A 22038-nucleotide genomic window follows, 5' to 3' on the forward strand; every position below is an offset into this window, starting at 1 on the left:
GGAAACTTCGATATGTCATCTGTGTGTCCATGCTTTTGACTTTGCCATGGTACACTCAAAATTACATGCAGGTTAGCCAAATATCGTTGTTGTTGTTTTTGCTTAATTCTTTATTTTTTCCAGTTTTCTTAAACAAAATTTCATGACGAACTGAACGAATCAGGCTCTCCAAAACATCTTAGTCGTCGTTTGCTTCTAACCAAATTGAATTGAGGATTTATAAACATCATGCTCGAGGTTTGGTCATGTGAGATTAAAATTACGAATTGTTTTGTGAGCCAGAAGTATATTAGCTTGAATCGTTCAATTTCTTTGAAGATACACTGCATTGCTGGGTGAATTGCTTCTGGCAATATTAATTACCTGATTGCATGATTTCGCTATTATCCGGCTCCAGACGTACTGCATGTGCAGTCTGTAATTCATTTCAGTAAGGACCGCTTGAAAGTAGAAGGCAAGTGAACAGTGGGATAGGGAAAAGTATTCCCAAACTTGAGCCTGTTCTCGCATCTCGCCGGCTCGTTTCGCTCCCCGTTTTCGCGGCTTCGCCAAACAAGAAATTGCCTGCAAGCAAAGGTACCCGAAAAAAAAAACGTCATGGATTCTGCAATGAAACAATTTTTATATGTATTTGTGAATTTTACACTAAAGATACAATGCAAAGGATTTGTTGCTGATTGAATTTATGGGTTGTTTACAGCTTTCTATAACTACTTGGCATGCATACTTAGTAAGAAAGAATACATCCGGCAAGTTAAATTTAAATAAAATGATACACAGGGCCGAGTCAGTTGGTATAATATAAGACATATAAATCAGGCAATTTTCCGTCTGGTAGAGGGCTGTTAAATCAAAATTCGGGCATTTAGGATGCAGTATAAGGGACATGTAGACAATGAAGTTTACTAGAGAAATTAGTACTAGAGGCCGATCAAAACATCGAAAGAACGACTACGCCTATAGTTTTCCTCCCAAACAGTAATATAATCTTTTTTTTTTTTTTCATTATTCTGACTTTATTAAAATTTCCATCTCGTACTGTACAATTAGGTTAAACCTTACTTCTTTATAAAACGATAGAAATAGCTATAACTTTACAAGTAATATCAGCCATTTTGAATGACATTATTCAATCCATGACAGATGTGATATGAATCTGTAGGTCCATAGACCCATTCTAATAACGGCCGCCATTTTCTTTTGTTGTTTAGTCAATTTTCTTAAAACATTGATTGCGACACTTGATAACGATACAGGAATAAAATGAAATACTGGCTGCAAAGTTGTGACTTGTTGAATTAAATAGGCCATGTTTGAGACTCGCTCTTCTCATGTTTTTGATAACATGTATGTCTATAATCTCCCATTAGAAAGAAATACTGTCTTAAAATTTCATACAGTGGTTTATTTGAACATGATCTTTAGAGCAAAGTAACTTAGTTCTGTTGACAAATCTTCCTTTAGCCGGACAAAAACAAAAAAGAAAAGAATGGCGGCCACACTTTGGTTATGGGTCTATGCAGTAATCATAATCACACCTTGTAGTGTGCACAGGAGCCTACCAACTGAAGACTTGTCTTTATAAAGAAATTCCACCACTTCCCTCAACTCCACCCCCCCCCCTTCCAACCTGCCCTTCTCCTTATACGGTGGTGGGGTCTTTGTTTGGGTGTTTGTCCGAAGGTTAGACTTCGCTCGTTAAGGGTCCTTTATTCAAACGTTGGGCCAAGAATTAATATAAGAAACACAACTGCTATCAATGAGAATTATAACATGTGCTTTGCAGAGTATCGGGTAGCTCGTACACAAAGACAGTGGGGGAAAGCCTCTATAGGGCCTGAGTGCTTAGAATGCTTTTAAGTATAGAATGCCTAATTGGGTGATCGAATTGGATGAACGATGAATGATAATCTACAACGGCGAGCATGAATTTTTGCTAAGGAAAATAATTAAATAGCGGTTGTGTTTTGATGGATTTCGCTCTCTTTCTTGGAATTAATTATGAGTTCAGATCCAATTTCCTTTCCCTGTGTCAGCCCTTTGACTTCGCCGTAACCGGATCCAGACACGTAAAAAGAGCAATACGAATAGCATAGCGATCAAGAAAAATATAACACACATCACTATTAAAACAGTATCAACGGTGTCGTTGGATGAGCTGACATCCGTTATCGAAGATTTTGCGTGGCAAGCCTGCTTGTGTTTTTTCAAATCTTTCTGAAGGGACCGCAACTTTTGCTGCATATTTTCGCAACTTCCGGTTGGCGTTTCGTTGTGCGGCACGCACTGAAAGTCTTTCACGCCTGCGCAGAAATCCCTGGAGAAAAATACGTTGTCTGGCGCGCTTTTGAATCCAGTGTTCAGGCGGACGATCTTGCCGAGCGTGAGGGAATGGACCTGGTCGATTTCCTGTGAATGTGAAACAAAGGGTTTAAGTGGAAATTTGATAGACTTTCTACATACATGTTTTTTGGATCACTTAAAAAATGGTTTATTCTGTCTTGTTCCACAATTGTTTCTTAGGCTGTGTTCACACTTGGTGCCTGGTCACGGTGCGCGAGTACGATTCTCGCTGGGAATTAATGTGAACATACTATTTTTTCAAGTGCCCACGCCATAATTCGGGCACGGTGCTCGTGCCCGAGTATTCGGGCAGTTAATGGTACTTTGGTTTTCTGCGTGTAAACACGACGCTATTTTTTGCTGGTGCTCAGGTACCATGTGTTCGGGCACTAAGTGTGAACACGGCCTTAGAGGTTTTCTCGCCAAGTTCCCGTTAATAGTAGAAATATTCCTGGTTTCCTCGAAAGAATCTAAAAATAACCCTTATTCCTTAAAATAAGAAAGACCTTCCTTTTCCCTCCGTTATATGATCCCTAATATTCAGAAGAGTATCAACATTCAACGTTACCTTGCGATATCAATTCATTGCCAAGATGAAAAGAAAAGGACAATAGTTAAGGAGGACATTTGCTTGATGTGTAGCTATGTGCTAACAAAATCAATACTTAGTTAGGAGAAATCAGTTTTTTAAGTAAGGTGAACAGGTAATAAAAACTGAAACCACGTGGCAACATCCACCCACGTAAAGAACAGCAAAGCATATTTTTTTCCTAAACCATAAAACTCATTCGTTTTTCGGAATGGTTAACACATAACGCAGATTTCATAACGCAAAATCTGATGCTGTTGTCAGTTTCTTTTTTGTCCTTTCTTCTTCTAAGGCAAGTAAAAATAAACGATAATAACGAACGACGTTTCGGAGTCGTCATGACACCATTTTCAAATTCAAAAAAGGAAAGAATAATAAGCCACGGTTTTCTTATATTCATGCGCGTAAATCTCTTTCATGAATTAACTCTCATTTAAACACCGATAAACCAATTTTTTTATAGGATTCACACACACCACCTTTAAAAAAAAATAGCCTTCAGTAGTTACCTCTTCAGACAAAAAACGTTCATACCAGAACCTGTCGCCGTCTCTCATTCTCAAGAAGTTACGCATCACGATTCTGCAGGAAAAAAAATTGTAATAAAAAAATCTCTAATAGAAAGATTAAGCATGACGTTTGTTTTTCCCGCGAACGGCAAAAATTCAACTTCTGCCGTCTGCCGTTTGGCGTTTGAACACGGAAATCAGTAGTTTTGTGTTTGTCGTGAATGTGGGATTTTTTCCTAATTTTATGGACGTGCAGAAAATAACACCTCTACGTCAGAATGCCATAAAGTTGATGTCATTTTATAGAATTTAAAACTATACTTTGGCCATGAAATCGTACTGTTTTTCTTAAAAAAAAGACTTTGTTACTCACGTTGTAAAGGTCGGTCCCAGTTCACTGCGGTGCTCATGATCCTCAGCCAAGCCTCCTACCCATAAGTCTACATTGTTTATGTTTTGGTAAAGTTCCGCCATCTTTAGGGCAGTCTTGGGGTCGCTAGTAATTTCGGCAAAACTAGTTATCTCTACAAAGAATTTAAAACAAACACCATTTAACAAAACGACTCCTGTAAGTAAAGACAGACAGACAGACAGACAGACAGACAGACAGATCGACTGACTGTTTGAATAAATATCCAAAGGAAAACATGTCTGGCTGGCTGCCTGACTAGCTGGCCTAAATGTTACAACCTTCATATATCAGTCACCAACCTTTCAAACCAAGAGCCTTTCGCACAGAGTTGTAATCTGGTAAGCCATGGTCTCTTCCCCGCTGTATGTTCATGGCCGCCAAGTCCAAACCAGCATGGTGACCGGACGGAAACAAAACGTTTCTCATATCATCTACCATCTATAACCAAAAGTGAAAACAACTTAAAACCATGCAGGATTTTACTTTCGTATGGTACTTCCTGGTTGCCAATCGTTTTTTTTATTTGGCTCTATTTATCACCACAAGAGAAGGCCTGAGAGAAATTGCCTGTCTATAGGCTAATAAAAGAAGAAAGCAGAGAGCAGAAAAATGCCATGAGTTTCTGTTTCAAAGTTGCTCTCGTACAGCCGAGGACGTCATGCACCGTCAAACGAAAGGAACGCTATGCTCGAAATTAATCAGATTTTCACACACCAGATACTGTAGAAAGGAGGGAAAACTGCCGAGAAAAGGCAAAGTCGCACGTGCGCATTTCACAAATTTTCCCCTTTAAACTGAAATCGCCAAGAAGGTCTCTGTTACAACAAACAGTGAACGCAGTAAAGGTGTACTTCAAGCAAATAAAAGTTTCCAAACGAGTGAGCAATTGTAATGGGAGCATACGGCAAAGGGTAGCTTTAAGCACAAAAAAGCGTTAAGCTCGGCTTCTAATAAAGAAACTGTTGTGGTGAGTTGGCGGCCAAGTGAAACACTCATTCAATTGATAAGGAAGAAAGGAAAAAAAGACGATTTTTTAAATGGAGGAAAACTTAGAACTTTTATCAACTTCAAGTTGATAGTTGGCAAAGAGCTCTATATGCATGCTATCTCGTTAAGGGGGCCAAACCTTTAAATCGATCTCTTGTGCAGCTTGTCTGACCGCTCCTCTAAAGAGAGGCTCTATCCCTCCCTCTCTTGACACTCTTTCAGGAGAAAAGTAAGCGTCTCTAAGAGCGAGGTGACCGTAATGAGACATCGTACCATCCTCTTCAAAGCGCCACAAGTGAGTGTTGACTTGACTGTGACCGAATCTAACATTAAAAGAAGTGTGCTAATCAAATCTCAATGTCGATAACACAATATCTCAATGCACTTGTCAGTCAAACATCAAAGTTTAAGCAGCTGATAAACAATCTTCGTATTTTCTAAGGCAGTAACTGGTAAAATAATCATGCTTCATTTCAACATTTTTGTTAAAATACTCTGTTACACCGTGCTGATAAGACCCAACCAGGTCATAGCAGCTGTACACGGTCGCATTTTGGCTTTTAGTTCGTACTCTTTCATGCCGTTGTCGCTCTAAGTGTTCTACATATAGTGTCAGCCTTGCTTAAAAAAAATATCTAAAAATAAAATAAATATGTTTATAGTGGTCATGCACTTAGCTTCATATCTCAACGAGATAGCTAGTTTACAGGCATGCCACTGAAACAGAGGAAACAAATAATTTTAAATGAACATAACAAGGTTAAAAATCCCAACTGGCAGGAGGCAGACCAGTTGGCTATATACAAAGCGTGGTCGAGGATTTGAACTCGGGACAACCGAGAAACAAATCCAGCTAGTGGCAAGGGCAGGTCTTGAACCGGAGACCTTCGGATTACAATACCAGCGCCCTAAACCACTCGGCCATGCTTGCCTCCCCAAACTTTCTTTACGTTTCTCTTATTGGCTGATTAGATCTTTCACATATCCAACTTATACCAGCGACATTTTCGTTCACGGTCCCTTGCTATATCAGTTAAACATTATCAAATCATATCATAGTTTTGTCAATGATATATTTTGGATTCATGTGATTTTGAAGCATGTTCAGTTTTCTGGACGCTGGACTCCACAACGTGCTATGACTACAAAAGTACAAATTTGAGTTTCGCACTCGAAAGTTGTGAAATGTGGGAAGTGCCATCTCTTTTACAGCAGAACTTGATTAAATCAAGATTTAGATGCTATTAGTCCTTTGACCTGGTTATAATTATTATGACTCAACCTGAAAGCTGCTGTAGCCATGATGTTGCTCATGCCAACGTTCACGCTGTCATTGTACCCCTCATAGGGAGGTATATGCTCAGTTCCTCCCAACAGTGCTGGCAAATATTCACGAAACGTGATGGCCTGGAGCTCAGCCGCCACCAGGCGGCGCGCGGCCTGGAATAACTGCTCGTCTGTAGCCTGGGAAACAGAATAAGCAACTTATTTGAGACATCCATTTAGTACGATAGATTTGTGATTTATGTCTGTCGTTGAAGGGGAAAAGGATCCAGTCACCTACTTTCCAAAGATTTATGTAACGAAAGCATATGTTTGTAATATACGATGTAGTTGTAACCAATTTGCAATGTGCAAAGTTTTTTCAACAGTGTCTATTGACTTTGTAGAAAACGCAGCAAAATATTCAATGCAAAATATCGAATTCCCAGCCTTTTGAAAATAACCACATCAACTGTAAGCTTAAATATTACGTATATTTGGGTGAAGTCTAAACGAAATGGAAATTTGAACAACGTGTTATTGATGGAAATTTCACATTTCCAGCCTTTTAAGAAAAACAGCATAGGAACAGCAACCATATTATAAAAATAACACATGGTCGAGCCTGAATATGATAAAACGTGTGTATAAAGGGTTCCCTATAAACGAACTTAAAAATATAAACGTGCTATTAAGTTAACTTTCAACACCTGACCCGTGAGTTGCTAATACAAGTGACTTATCTCCTGGAAATACTAATTACCTGTGGATATTTATTTTTGTATTCGTCGCAAAGCCGGTTGTGTTCTCGCACAAAGAGAGTGTGAAATGCAATCAACATTGGTTGAACATTAGCTCGTGAATCTCCGGCGGCCAAAAGACTGTCTGCATCACGGCCCAGCGGATTGTCATTTGCCACAGCCATCGTGTTTCTCTGCTCGAGAAAGGGAAACGTTATAATAAAAAATCAATAACTTAAATATTTTGTTATGAATAGGGCTAACCACTCGACCAAGATAAGGCTGACCACTCAGTAGGGCTAAACACTCGTCCACCCCGTTTGCAAAGGTCACTGCCCCCGAATTTAGTCAGGCTACGCCCCGAGGTCCAAGCACTTACCCTTTTAATTTTTAACAGAAAAGGTAACCCTTTTGTATACCTCCCATAGAAGATAGTACTCCTTTCCCATACCTACAGAACAGTTACTTCATTTTCTTTCTTTATATTTAACTTGAATAACCCCCTTAAAATATTTATAAAATAAACCGATCACTCGTTGGGTCTGTTCAAGACATTTTGAAAGGCTCTTCTAAATATCTAAATAACAGTTTTCCCTTTGCCCTTTTGTACACTTCAATCGTGAAATCTCTTCTCTTTCATATACCTACAACTTTCATAAGGTAGGCCCCTTTCGGGCGGAGCGCCAATCGCAGTGTAGTCCACTATAGGGAGTACCCCCTGGGCACTCATTCCTTGTTGGTACCCATTTATACATTGAAGTGAATAGGGACATAGGGAGCATAAAGATTTTTTGGCCAACATGAGCCTGAATAGTCGCCACGTCATGCTTGCGTCGTTTTGGTTGCTAATGATTCTTGTTATTTCCTTTACCTGTTCAGTCAACGAAGTATTGATATCGTAAGAAGAAATTATAATTTGACAAAATCGCGGCTGAAACGTACCGGTATAAGACCATCAGGTCCAAGTTTCAGCTTGCCATCTTTGAATTCTCGTAACGCATTACTCCTTGTTTCAGACTCGCCATACACCACTGAACCGTCAATATATGACGTCAGCCTGTTAACCTGTTGTCTTGGAGTGTCGGTAAAGCGCCCGGTGCACCTAGAACAAAACAACTTATTGAGACAAGGCTCTTTTCTGCAGTTCGTGCGAATTTTGGAAGGTATGAAGAGAGTGTTCCGCCCCTTATTGCTTCCGAAAGCACTCAACCTATGTTATGTAATGTTCCAGAATCCACCATAAGTCGGATTTCAAAAAAATTCAATAACGCCTCCCCCTCCACCTTTTTGGAGGCTTCTATCTACACATACTCCAATTAATACAATTAATGTATTTCCTCCATCCCGCCTAGTATGTGTAATTTTAAAGGAACTAGTTTCAAAGCTCGCCATGGGATGACTCACTACAAGGTTCTATTTCAGGTTGCTTGAGAAGAATTGTCGAGACAAAATATTTCAAGTCACCAACACAATATATTTTTCTTCGACAATAAAATCCACCGACCGGCCTCTCTTCACTTTTTAACAAAATAACATTGACCGATACAATAAATCGAACCTGTTATAAGTGGAACGCACAAAAGGAAGATAGATATCGCCTTTGTTCAGAGGATCGAAGTGGACATCTCCCTGATTAAAGTAAAAAATCAAAGAACGGTTATGAAACCGAAACGAAAATACAGCTTAAATGACAAAGCATTTTTGTTAGTTTTTTTAAACTGACCTTCGGTACTTTAATAGGAAGCCATACGTCACTCACGACGCCTTGAAATTCATAGCGAGGCAGCGGGCTGGAGAAATCTGTGTCGTGCGCTAAAAACTGCAGAAATACTTCATTGTGAGTTCCTCTACAATAATTATTGTAATTAATCAAAGCTCAGACAAGTTGATTTTTCTTATCGTCCAATAACTGACTGACTGACTGACTGCCTGACTGACTGCCTGACTGCCTGACTGACTGACTGACTGACTGACTGACTGACTGACTGACTGACTGACTGACTGACTGACTGACTGACTGACTGACTGACTGACTGACTGACTGATGGACGGACTAATGAATAGATGGCCCATGGCCCATGGAATATGTTACCTGACCGAAGTGCGAATGTAAATCGCTAAGTCTGCGAGCGCTAATCTTGGATTCAATCTAGAAATAAACACAACGAATGTCTATCAGAGTCAAATTCCAAACTGTATTCCCCTTAGATCCGAACTAGCAAACAACCGTGTGACGTTGGCCAGATAATAAAAATAGCATTTAAGGAAGCCATAAAGCCGAGTTAAATTGCTCGAGTACAACTAATTAATTTATTTTGCTATACGTATATGGATTATGTCATTAGCAAAAAGAGAAAAGAAATTAAGCTCTCGAGAACTCTAGCCCAGCTAGCTAGCCCAGCATCCCTTGCTCACCGAGCCCCCAACGCCGTTTACTCTTATTTTGCGCTTACAACTTTTCACACCTGTTGAAAGAGCTTGTTGCTGACTGCTCTCGGCGGGGGCCTGTGAGAACCAAATCCGTTCACTTCATCCGTATATCTACATTTCCCTGTTTGCTTCTCTTCTGGGGTACATGTGCCGGAGGGCAGTGCGATGCCATCAGGGTACACGGCCGGTACATCACGTGTTACGTCCTCCAAAGCAGCACCCCACCACACGTGATCTTTATTGTATGAGGTACCGTCCAGTCGTCTGAAAGATAAGCGACGCCCTTTAAGGGCGTCACGCAATCTTCCTAGCTCAGAAAATTGCGTGATGAGCCCAAAAAACGTCCACATAAGAAAAAAAACCCCTTTGTTTGCACACAACAACCAAACTAATGTAACTGCGAGTTTTTCAAAAACTATGTTATTGACCATATATTTCTGCTACACCAACGCTCCGCCTTCCAAATCGACGAACAAAGAATTCCTTTTTTTTACCTCAACTCGCGGTAGCACCATAACCATTTACCTTTAGAACGGTTTTACTTGGGCGTCAAAAATTATTAATTTGCATTTCTACGCTTAATGATTGGCTTAAAAATCTCGCGCCACTTTTTTGACCAATCGCATGCGTTTGCACGCATTTTAAACAAACTACATGTATTTTCTTCAAGTTTTGATTTATTCACTGAATTATCTGTGCCAATTGTGATTGGCAGAGTGATTGATTCGGCTTTGGTTTTACGACACTCGATCCAAAATCACTCTATCTTGTCCTAAATGTATTAACAACAACATTAAATTTCCCTACCTTCCTTCTGTCACTGTTGGCACTGGTCCGATTTTTCTACCACCCTGGCATTCGCTATTAGTGTAGTTGCGTTGGTACGAAAATATCACGAAACCAGTGCTATTGGCGGTCAGCGATTGTTGACCCGAACTAGGTACCAGACCCACCGTGTAGCCGAAGATCTCAGTACTTAGTTCTGCCGGGTTTATTCCAGGATTTAGTTGGAAATTCACTGTTTTTCCATCTGGATTGACAGTTACCGTTGCATGAGACGGCTGAAATGAAATATGAGTTGAAAAGTTATTTTCTTGTAATAAAAATTAAACAATGGTTATTTACCGTCGTATTGGTAAGCTGGAAAGCGTAGTTTATTTCATGTTTTACTATCGCAACGTCGCGTGTTCAAGGACTGTGTAATAATAATCAGGAATAGGGGTTGTAAAATTAGAGGGGGCAGAGTGTAAAATAATACACAGAGAGAGGGAGAGGCAATGTCTTAATTATTTTATGAAAAGATGGGGTGATACTTGTTAACGAAATCACACGTTCATTTTTCTCGTTGTGTATAATGTATGAAAAATGAAACAGAGGGCATTGCCAGTAATTGTGTCATGTTTTAAATTATTTTGACTTTTAACTTTTTAATATTAGATCTTTCCATTTTCTGCCTTCTTGTCAAGTTGGTTTGTGTAAAAGCTCCTAAACCGCTATCTCGATCAACTTTTCTCATATGACAGGAGCCTATCTGCATATGAATGCTCGATAAAAGATGGCTTGGGGAGAGGGTAACCCCCCCCCCCCCCCCCCCCAGGGACACCTCTTCTCCATATAAACGGGCCCTAACATAAGGTAGAAAAACATCTCACCGGTAAAAGAAAAAGCACTTTACCTGTTTATTAATCTCAGTAACTTTTAAAGTAAAACATTTGTCAAGGGAAGAATATGGCCACGTCTTGCCTGAGTCAGCAAACCTCAAAAAAAAAAAACATTCCAAAGAACTAAATCATTGATCAGAGCTTACATGCAACAGAAAACAAACCAAACAATTCCGCACCGAGTGGGTGTCGTATATCAAAATACGACACTCAAGAAACATCGAGGGGACTGAGCGCCCGTTTATAGTGCATAAAGGTATCTGTGGCGTCTTTAATATTCCCTTTCCCCCCCTATTTTCGAAAGAAACCGTAAACGTTCACGTACCGTGAAAATAAAAAACGTCAAGAAAATGCCGCATGGCGCTGAGATCTATTTTAACTTCCTTCTTTCGTTAATCTATATAGAATGCAAGTTTTGGCAGTTCGTGACTTTCGCCACTTTCTTTGCGTTCGTTGCCTTTACGAAGAAGAAGAAGAAGAAGAAGAAGAAGAAGAAGAAGAAGAAGAAGAAGAACTTTCTTTGCTATTGATCTGCAACGCGCATGCGTGTCCGGAATTCTGGAGTGTTACATGAAACTGAAACAACTTTTAAAACACAATACCTTTCAGGCCTTATGATTCGTATTCTTGTATTAGGAATCACATCCCTGTACGTCACGTGCATGGCACTTGCTGGCCACGTGACTTTTACGGTGACGTTTCCTCCATCTCGCCCCAGTCCAAAGTGAGCGGCAAGAGAGCTCTGGCCCAAGTAGTGTGTACTGGAACCGATTTCTTGTGTCTTGAAAAAGAAAACAGAACAGATAGAACAGAACAAATCGAACAGAAGTACCTTTTGATATATACTTTTATAGATTTGAATACAGGAAACTTCCTCGCAGTTATGCCAGAAGGATGCCTGAATTAATTCAGGTTTAAAAAGGATACGACCCAGTGACCTTTCCGATACCGGTGCAGTGCTTTAACAACTGAACTTTAGTTTCTTATATTCCCTTAGATGATGCGAAAATGAAACTGCATATATAATATTTCATATAGTCACTTTCCTATGATTTTATTGGTTTTTGAAAGGACATAACCAAAGATCTGGTAAAGACATATCCTTTTTATCCGGCACTGAAAATTGTTTGTTTGCTAGTCTTTAGCCTTCATGATTATTTGACATCATATTCACTTTCACGTCCACCCGATGCGCCTGCCAATTAACATTCCCAGATTGTGAAATCGAGGATTTATGACTATTAATTACTGTACTCCGATAATGCGAGAAGTAAAAAAATGATTTGACCTTATTTCGATTTTCTTAGAGTTTAAAGATACGCATAAAGAAAGATAATACTTAAGACACTGTTGGTTTACCTGGGTGTGGTTGTTTTGCATAATAACCTTCACACGGGCGGCGAGACTGTCACATAACTTGTCGAGATTCAATAGGCAGCTAAACACAACATGAAATGCATGTTAGACAAAAAGACTCACATCTGACACTTTCTAGCTAGTCGACCGGTTAGCTCAGTTGGTAGAGCGACAGACTACAGTGCGGGAGGTCTCGGGTTCGAGTCCCAGACCGGACCAACACTCAGGGTCTTAAAATAACTGAGGAGAATATCCTGTCTTTGCAATAACATCTGCAAATGGTTAGATATTCTAGTATTCTCGGATAAGGACGATAAACCGTAGGCCCCGTCTCCTGCATCTTCAGTGTTATGGTCAGAAGGGGACGTAAAAGAACCCACACGCTTATCGTAAAGAGTAGGGCATGGAGTTCCCGGTGTTGTGGTCTGGTCTTTGCTCATTGTGCTGTGTACTGTGAAATGCTCGGAGATATTAGCTGTATAAGCTACTCTTCAAATCCGAGGGTAAACAAAGTGATGATAATGGTGATGATGATGACATGTTATCGCGCTATGTTCGGTAGTGCAGCAGCCCTAGCAGTTCTCTTGTAGGCCATCCCTTTTTGGGCTAGTGGCATTGTTTCTGTTATTTGTTCTATTGGTCTCTCGAATTGTAACAAGCCAGTCATGTGAGACCTTGGCAAAGCTGCTACCCGACCGGACATGTTAACGCGACAATGAGTCCAATTTGTGTCCCTTTTCGCATCTGAGGTGGTTTTACTGTATTCTTGTATTATACAGGCTGGGAAACAAGTGCCTTTTTTTTTTAGCAAATATTCGTTTAAGCGAATTAATTTAAATAAGTGTATTTTCAATATATAGTTGACTTACCGATGAACAACACGTACTCTTATCCAGTTGTTTGGTTCTTTTTGTTGATTTTGGTAAAAGAATGGAGCTCCAATATTATTACATACTACGATGTCTTCGTCACCATCATCTAAACAGGTAAATGAAATATAGAACCTATTTGAGAACTAGATAAGTGATTTTTCTCATCCGTACACCGTTGCAGGCTTCTGCTTTCAAAATATGAGCTCTGAAACCGTTACTTTCTATGGGTTATCTCGCCCTCTGTTTTGCCTGAATAGAAATACTCCTTACCCAATTATTTTGCAAAAAAAAGGTAAAAACCTGACCCCGTTTCACAAAAAGACAGCTCAAAACCTTAGCCTTTGGGTTCACATACACGTTTCTAACTTTTAAAGTAGTGACTGTTATATATGCCGAAATTATTTATCTGTCTCACCATCATAGTCCCACTTTAGCAGACCTCGCCCTTGTCCCGTGCCATTCAAACCATACAAAGCAGACACCTAAAAAGGCAAGGAGAAAAAAAATGAATAAAATAAAATCCTGCGATTTTTCCTAGAATTAAAGTTTTAAACATTCACTGCAGACTCGTACCCAGTCGTCACTTATTGTTAAAACAAGCTGATGAGTCTGAGAACGACAATTGACGCGCGCAAAGGCACTTAGGAAGGAGGAAGGAAAAGTGACGGCGCTTTTTTTTTTTCTTCCTTTCTTCCCCTTATGAAGCGCGAAACTAAGTCGCGAATAAGAGAAGCGACAGGGTATGAGTCTGCATTTACTGATATAGGCCGGGATTTAACACTTATGAAAACACCAGTTACCTCTCGTGTTGTTCCATTGTGAGCAGCTCCGAGGTTCTGCCACAAGTGCATCGTGTTCGCTCGAAAATAATCATCCGTAGTTGTCGTCGGAAAATCAATACCTAATAAGGAAATATTGATATTAAAGCAGAGATTACAACTCTTTGTCAAATTTTCAAGTAATTTAAACACTTCTAAAGAAATTTCATTTTTCTATAGGTATTTTTATTTCGTGGCGCACCTGCAAACTAGCTTTTTAGGTAAGCGTGTTGACCACGCTAAATATTGATTGATTGATTGATTGATTGATTGATTGATTGATTGATTGATTGTGAAACAGCCCCGTTTACGTACTGTGCAATCGCACATGATAGCTTACCGCTAGTCATAATGAAATCCAGGAATCCATCGTTATTAAAGTCCACGAACGCCGCACCCCAGCCCCACCCACCATTTGTTACACCGGCCTACAAACAAAGAAACAAACAAAAACAAACAGACAAGCATGTTGGAAGACTATTGAAAGTATTATTGTTTATGGCAGACACAATTAAAGATTGTTCTATAAAAAAACGGATCACAGTTCAGTTCACAATTAGCAGAGTAGTACTGAGAAAATACTTTTTTACATTTTAAAATTGTTTACTCATAAGATATTGTAATCAAGCTATTTTTAAATTTTTAATTATTTTTATTTTTTTTTACTTATACTAGTTTCTATTTTTTTTATAATGTATTTTAATTATTGTCATGCGCTTTTAACATGATGTTTGGTTTACTAAACAAACTTGGAGACTTTTTAATTTTCGGTTTATTTTTCTTTATTTGACACTTCGTGATTGTTACACAAGGTAGTGAACATTTGATCATGTGACCTAAGTGAGTGTTCGTTTCGCACGTGTTCGATAGAATCATCGAAATCATCGCCGTTTTATAGATCAAGTCGCCGTTTTATCCGCACAGAATTTTTCATCGGTAATGTGTAATGTGTTGTAATCGCTCAAATGATGCTGCAATGCCGTGTTATGGTGAATGCAGAAAGAATTATAGAGTGTAAAACAGCCTCACCGCGTTGGATTTTCTGTGTGTACTCAACACATGAGCCTCTGGCTCGGATGTAGAGGGCAACCTCATCCCGCGCCATGACATTAATAAATTGATTGATTGAGTGATTGACTGATTGATTGATTGATTGATTGATTGATTGATTGATTGATTGATTGATTGATTGATTGATTGACTGATTGATTGATTGATTGATTGATTGATTGATTGATTGATTGATTGATTGATTGATTGATTGATTGATTAATAACATAACTTCAATTAAATCGCTACATTTTTATTAATGTTAAGAGAGGATCAGTGAAGAATTTGGATCCAGTTTACAAACTGGACTCACAAAATATAACGACCATCAGAAACAAATCTAATATTTCGTTTTGCTGATCTGAAGTAATGAACAACAAACAGTTACACAAGAAGGTATTGTTTAAAGTAGATTTCATTTGAATTAAAACGGCGTAATTAATTTGGTACAAACTCTGGGAAAAATGGTTGAATTTCTCAACAAATTTCAAACTCATCCTTTTTCGTAGATATTTATATTTCGTACTGTCCTAATTGTACTATTTTCACCTCACATTCTCCCTATAAATGATAGCTGTTGTAGCTAGCTACGTTCTGTGTTATGGGAGTTCTTGACGTCTTTATGTAATTTGTCCAATACGTAATATCACCTTTCTTAACGATTGCAGATCAAACTAAGTAACTCTACATTACCTCCTTTGTGACATCTTCAAACTGCCGTCCTCCCAGATTACGGAATAGCACGTTTCCACTGTTATCGAATTTACAACCTGACACGGAGCAATCTGTTCTGTTGTGCCATATGGCGCTAGAAAACCAGTCAAGGTACCCATCATTATCCCAGTCCCCTATTGCATGACCCATAGCGTCCTGAAAACGAGATGTACATATTGATTTGTTGAAAGACGACCAAGAGTAAATAAAAAATCGTTAAAGGTGATGGGCCGGGGTGCATGTTGAAAAAATTGATGGAAACGTACCAAACTCCTATAAATGAAGAAAAAGGAAAGAGGGCACTTAAAGTGAGAAATGTCATGATATATTAAGTCATTTTTTTTTTTTTCTTCTTACTTCGAAGTCAAAAGAAACCTCAAAAGGGTATAATTTTTATAACGCATAAAAGCTTCAAATTGGATCTTGTTTGGTGCCACTAGATAGATTTGAGGACAAATTCTTAAACAATTAAATTTACAGTTTTTATTTACTACTAAGAGTTCTTTAATATTATATGTATGGGCTATGACAAAGGTAACGGGTTTTTTTCCTTATAAATTCGTGTAAAATTGTCAAAGCGGGCAAGCGCTTTGCAAAAGCGTTCCATTGTTAACAATTATTTCCAAAACTCACTCTGAGCACAAAAATGATTTATACCTGCTTTGCTTTAATGCCGCAAAATTGTGTACATTCCGTAAAGTTGTATTGTTGCGTGTTCCAAAACATTCTACTATCTCCATAATCTGCAGTTACTAACAGTTCTTGCCAACCGTCATTGTCAAAGTCCTGCAAATAAGGATTCATTTATTAGACCAATCACGCGAACTTTAATATGACATGAGGTTGCAAGACAAAAAGAAAATGTCTTAAGGCACCTTTTCCTAACACTCACTTAACTGGGTCCGGACGTAAAAGCGACAAATTTCTCTGTGCTGACAGACCTGGTTTAACCCGAGCTGTTGAAATTTAGACTTCTGTGGCCTTGGAAGATCGTTCTATCGAAACCATGGTCAGTTTCATTCCTCCCTGAGTATGCAATGCCGCACGCAGAAACAAACTGACGAACTCGTGGAAATGAAATTGTATACGTTTTATATTCGTGTCCTGGCAAAAAAGGGCAATGTTAATTAAGAAACACACTGGTTGTTTTAGTACTGCTCTGGAAGGTGTTTACAGAATCCCTGGCCAAATAAACGTTTCAATAGGACAATTCTACTCCGTTGCAAAGTTAATGTCTTAGAGCATGGCCGGGATTCCACTGCATTTTAATCTTGCTCAAGCACCAACTGTTACTCAAAAGCTTCTTCTTCTACTGAGGTTAAGAGCTTATCAGAGCCTGTACTGTATCCAAAGCAACTTACTGTAAATGAAGAACCAAACGTGTAAGTTCCTCGATTGAGCAAAGATTTTTGGTAAGAATTATCCATATCCACGCCTGCTTCCATGGTTACATCTTCAAAATACCTGGAAAATAAAAGAACTATTTTAAAACATGCAACACTGCGTCCACAAGGTGGTTCGTTCACCGCGTGCTCTAAGCATGACAATTTATGCAATTGGCTGTCGGACGGGACTTTACTGAAAGGAAACTTAAATTTAGGAGCAAGGCAGCAACTGACGAGAAAAAAGTACTATAACATGAGCATGGTTGGTATCATGGTCAGAAAGGGGCGGAAGGACAGAGTAAAGTACAATAATGAACGTCACCTAAGAAAACGACACGCATTTTGCATTGCAGATTGCTTGCCATCTTCGCGGAAAGCAAAGTTCTCACTCCAGAGGCTTTTCAAGCTGAGAAGGAAGGAAGCCTATTACAGCTGTAGCCTTCGCTGACTAACTACATCAACACTGATAACTTACCCACGTGCTTCGTAACCTCTGTTCCTAAGAAGCCTTGACGTTGACGGCTGAAAAGCAAGTTTCATCTCAATTAAAAACCGCACTTTTAATAGATACTGAGTCATTTCAAGAAGGCCCAGTATATAAGATCTAACTGGCAATTAGAACTTTTTGGCATTCGAAGAAATACATGTATATCTAGAACCCAGTCTACAAGCTTAGTGCCATCCAAAAATCGCACACTGACGGCTCTTTCAAAATATTAGTAAATTAATAAATTAAAAAAACATTGGACTTTAAACATTGCATTAACCTAACCTCTTGACGTTAAAGCTTAGCAACGACCCGAACTGGATCATCTACAAAAATGTAAAACCTTTATGTCCGAAGTACAGGTAATAAGTCAGTTAACATTGCCCTTCAAGCTGGTATCATTACTTGCCATTACTTTTCAATGATGGTTTTTTAAAATGGCTTTTAAAAAAGAATATATAAACTATTGCTGAGTTGACTTCTTTGATCATCTTTTTGACAACTTTTCACTGGGTTTCTCATTGAATTTATCAGTAAAAATCTAGGGAGAGTAAGGACTAAATTGTACGGCAAAAAATGTTCTATTTGCTTTGACCGGTTTAAGTCTAACGGACGGAATATTACATTTCTGTGGGCGGGGAAGGGGGAGGGGGAAGTAATAAGCAAAAGAAATGCTGCTCAGAACGTTGTCAAAACAACTACAAAAAAAAAATCAAAGCTTTAATTTCTCGGGTGGCGCATTTTCCAGTGGTTGATTAATGATAAAAACGTATACCTTTCCCAAAGTGTGCGGAAGCCACTCAGTAACGTAAATATCGACAAATCCGTCTTGATCAAAATCACCAACGTTTGGCGTCATTCCAGAAAGCTTTCGTTTGTCACTTGTTTGCATGGAGCAGTTTCTCTGCATAGCTTCTTCTTTAAAGTGTCCTTCGTAATTTATGTACAGGTAATGTCTTGTATCTCCCACTGTTGTTACATACAGGTCCAGGTCTCCGTCTTGGTCAAAGTCAGCCCAGACAGCACCGTTGGCGCGAGAGCTGGGTCCTATATCTGTGTCTTTGGTGACGTCAGTGAAGGTTCCATCACCTTTAAGCCAATAACAAGCAAGGAATAGCATCTATTTCATTACTGAGCTATAACACGGGACAAATTAGAGGAATTGCAAATTTTTCACCCCTACTTAAAAGAGCAATCGTGAAGATTTGAAGGCCAACTGCTCAATACAGGAGTGATAATTAGTGCTCCGTTCATATTGGACACCCCATTTTTCTTTAGTCAAAAAAAAATTCCCAACAAAATACCTCACGTTCGAGTGATTTCGCATCAACCATGAAATAGTTATTACTCAAATAACTAAAACAGATACTATTAGATACTAATTCCATAATGTTTTCTTTTGTTTAGATTTGACTATTTAACAACAATTATTAGATGTTGTTTCACGGGTTAAATAAAATCACACTCACATTTGGCGACTGTTTGCTTCTAATATACATCCTAAAGAGCTGCTGTTTTTTGATTGATAACGTAAAACTGTAGCAAGTGATTTTAACCTGTGATGTGCCACGTGACTGATCAAAGATCAAAATTGTCCAATGGCATGACAGAAACATTCTTGGAGCCGGAGGTGATAAAAATTTTAAAATATCAGAGCCAGTATAAGTCCCTGCCCTCACCGTTATTTCTGTACAAGGCACTTCTTCCATGAAACACAGTGAAATATATGTCCTCCATTCCATCCCCATCGTAATCGCCAACGGCTGCTCCACCGGTCACGTGTTCAGGAGTACAAAATTCGCCAGGTATCCGCGCCTGATGGGAAGAGTTTTGAAATGGTACCACCACATCAAATACACAGTGAGGTCGTACAGCCATACTGGTGCGGTGAACATGGTGGAATCCAGCTTGCTGTGAAAAACGAAAGTAAACAACAGAAATATCCAGTTATGATCTACTTATATCAACACCACTTCATCATAAATAGGGTCGTCAAATTACTTTCGGTCCTCTGCTGTCATTCCAAAATAAACCATCTGAATGAAAATGTCACACAACACATCTCCACGGTTTGGCCAGGACCTTCGTTTTCGGGATATCAATATTTTCGGGGTTTTGCTAAAAGCAGGCCCGCGTCCCGCGTTCCACTTCACGGCTCGCGGCCAGCACCCGCGCTTATCAGACTTTTGGTCAGTGGTATATTAAAGCGCATACTCAGATGTGCATCGTCGAGTGTTGTTGTTGTTTCTGATATAATGAATTTGGCGCGACTGTATTAAGTTCGCCGTTTGAAACCATTGCCGTGCTATCGTCGTGCCACTACCAGGCCAAATTCATTTGCGCTCGACACGGCAGTAGCATGACTTGGAACACGCATGCATGAGACAAGTAGCACGCTTTTTGCTCAATACCAGGTTGAGAAGATTATCAGATTATGTTGTCATATTACATTTTCTATGGATTTTCAAAACAATAAAATAGGCAATTTCAATGTTTGCTTTATGCTGTGTGACGATAAGTTTTCCTTGCTTGGAGAGTTAAAACCGACGAACTGAGAGAGAAGTGCGCTGTAACACGCGAATCTGGGAGAATGACCAAACACTGAATATGGGGAACGCCGGAGAGCACCATGCTGCGGAAACGAAGCCTCGTCAACAGCTCAATGTACACGGCGATCACAGGACGCACAGACGTAGGCAGAGACAGAATTGGGTCCAACAGGCTCCACCGCAAGAGACAATCGCTGCATGATTCGACAAGACTTCAGTAATGTCACACACAGAAGCAACACTGCAGAGACTGATGCAGGATGAACCAGAAGAGAATGCAAAAAGAATCAGTCCGAAAGAAGGAGCGGACGTTGACTGGAGACGCGACTGGCTACCGTAGTGACGAGGACGGGAAGACCCGGTGCATGCGAATCAGAACCCACCACAGGCTAGTTCATATCGGTCTAGTCGAGCGAAGAATCATACTTTTTTACTGATAGATATGCCACTTGAATAATGTTTTAATTTTTTACTCCTCACAGCTGCCTAGTAAAGTGCGAAGCGCTTCCAATTCCATCGTCGCTTTCGAAACAAGAAACCAACAAAAACTCTGCGTGTTATAAAATCCCCCCATACTGTCTAGGGAAGGGGTTGGTGGGTGGTAACTCTTCTGAACTCATTGTTCCTTTAAACACAAGGTGAAACCCTTGAACAGTGATTTTGAGAAATATTAAGGCAGAGGAATTCACGATAGGGGGTTTTAAAACCCTGAAACCTCTCTACAATATCAACACAACAACTATTCTCCCGCTCCCCCTACCCCTCTCCCCCACCTTAACCCCACTTCCGGGCACCAGCCATGGATGTCATTCAACTCACGAAAGTTACAAAACTAAGCATAATAATTACCTGGTGTATTTCAACAAACTTCGAGTTTTGTTCATCATGATCTGCAAACTTATTTTGTCCTGTTAATTTGTCCTCGAGGCAGCTTTTGTAAGGTAGGCTTAGAACCACGTCATTCGTCAGAACTTCAAGCTTTTTCAGGTTCACTTGCCTCTTCCATTGAACTCCGTCTTCACCAACGCGATGTTCGACAGCATTGCCGTCGTCGCCAACTTCGTACAAATCTGTGATCGCGTAGAGCATTGGCGTCGCTCTTGACCAAGCGCAGTTGAAGAAAACAATTGCCAAGATACGAAAGCTGACAAATTTTGCTTTCATTTCGCTGATTCTTCACGATGGCTTCATTCAGAGCGTCTGTATCGAAGTATAGCCGATGAAGCAACACGAAACGTGACCATGAAATGATATACAAGTTGATACACAACTTTCACATGAACGCGTACGGTCACGAACGCATCCCTTACCTTAATCCGTTTGATCGCACGAAAGGTTAAGTTCTGGTGTTATTTTTTGTTGCGCAGCAAAAGATATATATGTGGATGAACCGACGACTTAAGTGTGATTTCCATGTCAATCCGACATTTTATCTCTACTGTGTTGCCGACTATTTGACTTCTGACCGATCACGGGTAAACTGCAATTGTAGAAGTACTCCTGTCAGTACCAATGACGTTAGAGGCCTTTCTGTAAACAAATAGCAGTAGTCTAATTATTCGCAGAATGCGTCTCTGGCAGAGTGTTGATTGCTTCACTTGAAGTCGATAACTTCAGTCGCTGCGAAGGCTTTTCGGTTTCCTACAGCTGAAAAAAAAAACTATAAATTATTTATAGACGAAAAAATCGAGACAAACATCTAAAGTGCTTCCTTCATACCTAAGGTTCGAAATACTTGAACATGGCCTTATCAGACACTCGCATCTCACAACAATATAATCGCGTTGTAATGAGATGCTCAGAACCCTATTTATTTTTTAAACTCTCTCAACCGTAAAGGTATCAGAGGTATTTATAAAGACCTTATTTTGCA

At 39.6% G+C, this 22038-nt stretch overlaps 1 protein-coding gene across 2 annotated transcripts; it reads right to left on the reverse strand.

Moving 5' to 3' along the window:
* Positions 1-1580: 1580 nt before the first annotated feature.
* LOC144636246 (uncharacterized) lies at positions 1581-21962 on the reverse strand. 2 transcript variants are annotated; one of them, XM_078495406.1, is made up of 28 exons: positions 21885-21962; positions 21015-21812; positions 19296-19527; positions 18392-18705; positions 17605-17651; positions 17106-17208; positions 16402-16530; positions 15724-15900; positions 14321-14408; positions 13963-14063; positions 13578-13644; positions 13160-13268; positions 12294-12372; positions 11537-11715; positions 10949-11030; positions 10081-10334; positions 9309-9537; positions 8936-8992; positions 8567-8662; positions 8402-8472; positions 7786-7945; positions 6867-7037; positions 6123-6304; positions 4980-5163; positions 4153-4291; positions 3815-3965; positions 3442-3514; positions 1581-2409 (listed from the first exon to the last, which is right to left on the reverse strand). In XM_078495406.1, the coding sequence occupies exons 2-28, from the start codon at positions 21327-21329 to the stop codon at positions 2008-2010; spliced, it is 4191 nt and encodes a 1396-aa protein (XP_078351532.1). In that variant the 5' UTR covers positions 21330-21812; positions 21885-21962; the 3' UTR covers positions 1581-2007. The 2 variants fall into 2 exon arrangements, with proteins under 2 accessions (XP_078351532.1, XP_078351533.1); XM_078495407.1 differs by lacking the exon at positions 21885-21962 and having other exon boundaries at positions 21015-21817.
* Positions 21963-22038: the final 76 nt, after the last annotated feature.

This window comes from Oculina patagonica, chromosome 13 (genome assembly GCF_052425735.1).
Source record: "Oculina patagonica isolate OP01 chromosome 13, crgOcupat, whole genome shotgun sequence".
NCBI classification, from domain to species: Eukaryota; Metazoa; Cnidaria; class Anthozoa; order Scleractinia; family Oculinidae; genus Oculina; species Oculina patagonica.